We start from the raw sequence: 7706 nt of genomic DNA on the forward strand, positions 1-7706 counted from the left end.
GGAATCTTTGCTTGTCAAGAGGACTAAGCCAGCTTTGTGTCTTGACAGCTGAAGAGAAGGAAAAGTGGGGGGAGGGAGGGAGGGATAAATAAAGTATGGGGACGTCCTATCTCTCACAGGTCGCTCAAACACTGACAACTGACAATCTGTCAGGCTTTTCATAGCAACAGGACGACTCCCATGAATCACTTCCCTCAGGGAAGAAACAAAGGTGTGTGTCTCAGAATGTGAGTGTGTGGCAGTTTCTTGTGGCTAATTCATTTTGTTGGATTTCATTAATCATATTTACCATCAGTGCCAGTGACTGTTGGTGTTATTACAGTATCTGTGAGAGACTATCAGTACTTCTTCTATTCTACAGGGAGAGTGTGTGTACACAAATGTAAGATTTAATGTATAACCCCATCCCAATGCAGAGCCTGCTCAAGGTCTGCCTGTGTAGAGCAAACAAATAGACGCGCACACACACACACACACACACACAGTGACACACACAACCACACACACACAATCCCTCTATCTCACTCCCTTTCCACACATCCAAATACACTTGACACATACATATACATAACCGTGTCCCTTTGTGGACCGTTGCCATGCAACATTTCTCTGATTGGGTTAGTCGAGCTCTGGTGCATGTGCACTCACTCACACACACACTCCTGCTGGCTGATGAAGATCAAATCACACACACACCCACACGCACACACACACACACACACACACACACACACACACACACTCCTTTGCCACACCCATCCTCCTCTCCCGTGGGACACAGCTGCACTTCCAAGGCCAAGGATGGAGTGAGTAGAAAGACAGAAAGGCGGTTCCAGGAGGAGGGAATATCTCTGAGCTCTGCTGTTCAGTGCAGGGTCGTAGCTTTTCTTGACGAGCTCCTTGGAGACGGTGGATGGTTCTTCGGTTTGAATTACAGGTGCATTTATTTAAGCGTATTTACCCCATTTTCATTTCATAAGCTGTAGGTTGAAATTCTAAATCCACCTGGAAATGTCATTATGTGACAAGGACTGATCAATAAAAGACCACCAGATACACCTCGCTTTGCTTTTTGTTTATGATGCAATCAAAGTGCCGCTTGCTGACAGGTTAAACCAAATCTTCAAAGTGCCCAGTGCTGTGGGTTTCTCAGATTTGTTGTTTCGTGTCTGTTGATTTGGCTTTGGAAAGATAAATTTAACTTGATAGGACTTTAACCCAGTGGAGAAGAGCAGAGCTGCTGCTGAAGGATGTTTCACTTTCATTTCTGTAATATGACTTGAGGTTTGTGTTTGTTTCGGGAGAACACCTCTGCTCAGACAAATATGTGGCCCTTGGTGATCATGTAAACTCAACTTATGACGGAAGATTTAAGCTCGATTCTGATGTAAGTTGCAAACAAAAGGTCTGTAGTCAGGATCTGTGTCATAGCTCTCTGTCTTTGGCTGCGCTGTCTTGGTTTTTTTTACAACATATGTGCGACCTTACAGATGATGTATTTCAAAGATTAGACATTGATTAGAAAATGTTGTTTACAAAAATTTATTCATACAAATCTTACAACACTTTCATAACATTGAGAAACGTAAAACCCCATATAAGGACTCCTGTGTGTATAACGATGTCACTTGTACTAATGTTCACCTTTAAAACACATTGTTTTCAGATAGATAAGAGATTAAACATTGAAGTAAGGCGTTTGGCGCTTTCAGAAATATCAACAACAGGCATTTTCTATGATCTGAACAAAATCTCTTTTACTTCTTCTGAACCCCTTTTTATTCTAGATAGTGATGCACATAGTTGTAAATAATATGTTGGTGCTGTTTTCGGATTAATAAATTATGGACCAATATCAAAATAATCAACAACACCTCATAATCAACAATAACAAACACTGGTCATTGTTCACAACTCTCACAGACACTGAACACCCCAAACTCATGCACACACACACACATACACACTGCCTGCTCCATCAACATATACATCCTATTCATTTTTTCTTTTTTTACTCAATAACTCATTGGCCATGCTTTAAAAAGAAAGCCTAATTCTACTACTGTTGGGGCAGACTAAGCCGAGCAATTAAACAGAGTAAAAGGAAGTTTCAATGTAAGCTAATGGACTGCAGCATTGTAGGGCCACTAAAATTGCCATCTGTCACTTGTGGCGAATTTTTTTGTTTTGTTTTTTTTTTTTTTGTTTTTTTTTTTCTCACATCGAAGCAAGGCACCAAAGCCAAAAGCTGTTTCCACCTCCACGTGCGCGTTCAGTCACTCATTCACACAAACGGATATTAAATACACTCACACATAAACACAAATGCGCACCAGTATGCAAACATCCACACACACACACTCACACATTCACACAAAGCCTGTAGGATAAAGCCAAATTGAAGGAAGAGTGTATTGATAGTTTCTATTAGGGGGGGGGGCACAGGCCACTGATTGGATTGCAGGGGTACATAAAGCTGCATTTGCATAATATTGAATAAATAAATGAGATATCTCTCCAATAAAAGTCAGTGGGAAGATCCCTCTGCTCGGAGGGCTGAATTTTTCATTCACCTCTGTTCTAGTGCGAGAAGGAAACAATTGAGTGGCCTCGTCCAGCTTCACTCGCATCTTGCTTCAGCTGAAACCAAAGTGAAGGGAATTCAACGTCCAATATTTTCCATCAGACTCATTGACCCTGATTTAACTTTGGCAGGTGAGGTGAGGCGGCGGTGACGGAGCTCCCACCTCCTATTCGTTTCAGGTGTGACAACCTCTCTCTGGCTCATGGGTGCTGTAACCTGTCTCTAATGTAACAGCCTACTTTGCTTTCTCTTTGACACACACACACACAGTCTCTCTTTGCTTCCTGCTCTCTCTCTCTCTCTTCCTCTCCATGCATACCTCTCTCTCTCTCTCTCCTAACACTCTCCTCATCTCTTTGTCACATCCTCACTGCACAGTACCAACCAGTACATATCTAACACAGATCAGCTTCGTCTTAACAACTGAATCACAGCACTGTCATATCAACAATTTACCACGGTGATCTAGAAGCAAAAGAAACTTTAAAAAACTGCTACGAGGACAAAGGCAATCAGCAAAAAAAAGGGAGTCCAGTGTTTTGCCTTATGATATCCACAATGCAAGCAGCAGGGGAGGTAAAAAAATTCAACAAGTCAGTGCAGTACCAGTTTCCACCACATCTAGCCCTCCTCCTCCACATTTCAAACACGTCTGGAATAGGCTTAGCACAGCCCACCTCCCAAATAGGACAATCCAAAAAAAAAAGCATGATGGCATGCAGTGTCTTAGCAAAAAATAAGAAAGGTGTGCATGCACCAATAAATAAGAAATATGAATTAAATATCCCTAGCTGGAACTCAGATGCTACCTTTCCTCTCCACCTCTTTTCAAAAGAAAAAAAATGCTTCATCTCCTGCTTCTTACATGTTCTGGGTCCTTTCTGAGTATATGTAGCCTAGTGCTGCCCAAATACAATCAACAGTTGAAGCACATTCTTCCAAATAGTTCTGTTGACTGAACACAGACAACACTGAGATGAATATGTGCACTGTGTCGTTTTCGATACTGTACAAAACACACACATATATGGAACATTCTTTAAACAGTCCTGTCGAGCACGATTGATCTCCTACAGTGGATGACTTTGAGGCAAGTGAGCAAGCAGTGTTTGCCGCATACTGTGAACAGCAACTTGAGTGCTTCCTTCATCTTTAGGAAAGGCAGTGATGCCCTTTCAAAAGCCTGCGATGAAATTTCTGTTTAAAAGAGGGGTTGGATTTCTTTTTTTTTTTACCACCACCAGTTACACAAATGAGCGTGTAAGTCAATCAGTTAACCACCAAATGAGAGGCTGTACAACAAAAGCCATCTGAATTCCCCTGGAGGGGCAGCAAGCTATACAAACCCACAGAGCTCCCATTAAGGGAGCGTGGAGAAAGGTGGACAAGGGCAACATCTATCATTTAGGATAAGCCGGATATGCCTCACATAGCATGCTCACTGCTTCTTTGGGCCTGTTTGGAAAACAAACAACACTAAAAAAATAGAACGTTGGTTACAAAAATAAGTATAACATTCAATACTTTGATTGTCTTTTTAAAATCTATTTATTTTCTGCATATGTAGATGACCTTTAAAGATTTCAAGCGCATAACGTTGAAGGTGCACAATTATCTTCTTTTTTCTAATTCCTTTTTTTTTTTAGTCATTTTGTTTTGTTTTCAACATCTGAACATGAAAATAAAATATTGGTCCACAAAGTATAACTGTGCGGTATCAAGTGCTTTTGTACAAAAAGAAAAAAAACGATATTATTATTAAAATATTCATTTTAATGGCTTTACTTCATACATAAATACATGTTGAAAGAACACAGGCGCAATCCACTGGTTGGTCAGATATATCTGAATGACTTTGATTTAACGACTGGATGTATATACACAGGAGGGCAGTTTGGGCGCTTTAACAACGCTACAAATAAGCCAGTCGACGTCCTTTGTTCCTAACTCTCTGTCTGTACCTTCTTCCCAGAACCGCTGCCAGGTATTTCTGCACGGCCATCTGCTTTCTATAGCGGCTGTAGCTGTCGGTGAAGATCCCATCTGAATGTCTTTTTGATAAGGGCTCTGACTCGTCCTCCATGCTGTTGTCTTCACTGAAAAAAAACAACAAACAAAAGAACAAATAAAAAATAAAACAGCATATTAGTTAAAGCTGCACACTTCCACTGCTCAACAGATTCCTGCTCTTTCTCATTTTACACCAGCTTTGATAATCTCTCCTTCTTGCCATGATTCAAAGTTGCCTACAGTCATTAATAATGCATTTATGGGCCTTTCATCCTGTTTTTCGTTTGAAATCAAGGCGGCAAGCAAGGAAAGTGTAAAAGAAACAGTGATTTAAAGGTTTTAGAAAAGTTATTAATTATTCATTCAGAGCCCATTGCATAATGTGACGCAGGATTTTTCAACAATGCTCGGGCAAACAAAAAAATCAATTTATAGATTAATCACATATAAATAAACCGCAGTGTATTTTAGTCTCAGGAAACTGACCCTCATTCGTTAATGATGAACGCAGTGCCACGCCACAACAAAGAAACACAAAACATAAAGGTGGAATGAAAATATCAAGACGATTTTTTTTGTTTGTTTTTTACATGGAGAGATAAAAAAAAAAAAAACACGCACATAAAATGACAGACAGTGATTCAGCAGCCGGAACTTGTGCAGCTGAGGAACATTTAAAAAAAAAGAAAAAAAAAAGAAGATGACTGCAGGTGAACGCTTATAAGAAATGCCCTTACCCTGCACGAATTGTCATCAGAGAATGCAGATAATGTCTCGCTGTTAACTGACCCAGGATCTCCCTCAAGGCTCTATCTAATTCTTCCTCAGCATGCCTTTCTGGTCTGAGATGATAAAACGCCAAAACACATAGATCATCAGTGACTAAAAAAAAAAAGCGCAGACAAAATGATCAAAAGTAGCCTAAAATGTCCCCACCCACCCTCAGCTCCAAAATCACATCAGGTGCATTAAATCGCAGCCTCAGAGCCGTTTTACACACAGGCTACATCCTTCCGTATGTGCCAACCTTTTTTTCTCCTCAGTGTTAACAGTATTGGAAACAACATTTTAGGCTACTCCGTATGAAAATAACACTGAACAAATAACATGAGGAACTCTGGGAGAAAAAAAAAACAAAGCAAGCAAACATTATCGCAAACAGCAAAAAAGTCATCAGAATGGAATCCAGCTCTATAAAGGCTTTAAACTGTGATGTGGAAGCACATTTACCTTTTCTCTGCTGGGTAGTATAGAGTGTACGCGTCGTCGTTTAGGGATGGTGGGCTTCGTATAGCAATCTGATCGCTATCAAAACCCATGTCGGATAATGAATTCCCATCCTCATCGAAGGCGTCGTTTTCAAGTCTGCAGAAGAGGAAGGAGCATTCATCACAAATCTGATCTGTGCACAAGTGGGACGCAGGAGTGAAAGAATGCCAAAATGTCTGCATCTGCTAAAATCAGTGGGAGGTTAAAATGCATTAGAGACAGAGCAAAGTAAACGAAATACCAAGCAGAACGTGAGGGTGTTTTTAAATAAAACTAGAAAACGAATTATTTAAATTTGACCAATAATAATAATAATGACGATAATGTTTTGAAACGTGTTAAATGTGTACAGCTTTATTTTTCTATCTTTAAATTCATTATTTAATCTTTAAAATATGTTTTTAATTCCAACTTGGTGCTTCTGCTCTAAACAGAGGCTACAGACTCATTAATTATTTAAAGATCGAAACAATGGGTGTGAAAATGATCACGCTTAGTGTAGGCGTGGAGCCAACATTTTCATTAAAAGAGTGCTGCAATCAGCAGAGAAAAAAAATTAGAATCAGTACGAAAGAACCACGCCCAAATTATGGATATGCTTTTTTCAGAAAAAGAAGAATAAACCTTAAACGCATGGAGCTCTCCTATTCGTTTTGCCTCGCCTCTCCTTGGTGACGACAGTCCACCGTCATCCCCAGGGCTATCCATTGCATTGACTGCACTCTCATTTTTAATAAGGGGAGTTCTGTGAACCGTCCCACTGGACAGAGACTTCCATGCAATCTCCATAACCATTTTCCACACGAGATTTGCATTTTGTGTGTGTTGAAATATTTCCTTTTGTTATTCTTCTCAATTCTCAGTTTAAAAATTGCGCGCATGGTTTGTGCGCAATTACACACAGTTATTTGAAACAAAATGTACAAATCCAATCACTTCATAGTTAATCACAATGCAATGCCATCATTTAAGTAAATGGATTTCAGCTGCATTTAAAATGGATAAATGAATAAAGGCAAAAATGAGGTTATAAAGCTGCATGAAGCGCAAACACCTACCTAATCTTAGGGTAACTTAGTCCGATAGGTGTGCAGAAGACGCTGTAGTGCATTAAGATTCCGTAGATGAGCAAGATTAAAGTCGCTTTACTCGAACTGGCCATGCTGTTAGAATATGAAAAACAGTAACATTAAACAGGTTAGTCACTCCTATAGAAACAACATGCTCACTCTTTGTTCTATCAAATCCACATGCTGTGCTACTTCCCTAATTACAAACAACAACAAAAAGCTGGATCGAATATAAATTTCAATTAACTGGATAAACGCAGCGTCCGTTTGCTCAGAACAACAACAAAGAAAAAAGATTTCTCTGTTTTATTCCTCCCGTTTCGTAAAAGTTTAACTGTGGTATTCACATCGAATCCTTTGCATGCAGAGCCAAAGTCATTAAAAAAAAACACCAGATCTCCATGCAGGGGGAAAAAAAGAATTATTTCCATTACTTTATCTCGCTCCCCGTCAATCTGCAGATAAAGCACATACCTATAGCAGGAGAGCAGGGAGAGCGCTGTGCTGTAGGATGTGATCCGGGCGCGGCTGTGGTATAGTGTGTGTGTGTGTGTGAGAGAGAGAGAGAGAGAAAGAGAGAGACGGTATCTTTCTCACGGCACTTCTTTCCTGGCTGAAGCGCCTCCGTCGTCTCCTTATGTTCCCCTCAGTACAGTCTAGCTCACTTTTATGTACAATTCAAAGGACCCAACTAGTCGCGCAGGCAAACAAAAACTCGGTGGGAAGGTGCGCTGTATGTTCGTCTACATATCGTTGCTCTAAACTTTTGTCCT

At 40.2% G+C, this 7706-nt stretch overlaps 1 protein-coding gene across 2 annotated transcripts; it reads right to left on the reverse strand.

Annotated features, from left to right (window-relative positions):
- Positions 1–1526: 1526 nt before the first annotated feature.
- Positions 1527–7706, reverse strand: adcyap1b (adenylate cyclase activating polypeptide 1b). 2 transcript variants are annotated; one of them, XM_023408984.1, is made up of 5 exons: positions 7408–7706; positions 6922–7026; positions 5825–5959; positions 5332–5436; positions 1527–4680 (listed from the first exon to the last, which is right to left on the reverse strand). In XM_023408984.1, the coding sequence occupies exons 2-5, from the start codon at positions 7023–7025 to the stop codon at positions 4497–4499; spliced, it is 528 nt and encodes a 175-aa protein (XP_023264752.1). In that variant the 5' UTR covers position 7026; positions 7408–7706; the 3' UTR covers positions 1527–4496. The 2 variants fall into 2 exon arrangements, with proteins under 2 accessions (XP_023264752.1, XP_023264753.1); XM_023408985.2 differs by lacking the exon at positions 5332–5436 and having other exon boundaries at positions 7408–7705.

Source organism: Seriola lalandi, unplaced genomic scaffold (genome assembly GCF_002814215.2).
Source record: "Seriola lalandi dorsalis isolate HSWRI2012SDOR001 ecotype SW California unplaced genomic scaffold, Sedor1 jcf7180002054377, whole genome shotgun sequence".
NCBI classification, from domain to species: Eukaryota; Metazoa; Chordata; class Actinopteri; order Carangiformes; family Carangidae; genus Seriola; species Seriola lalandi.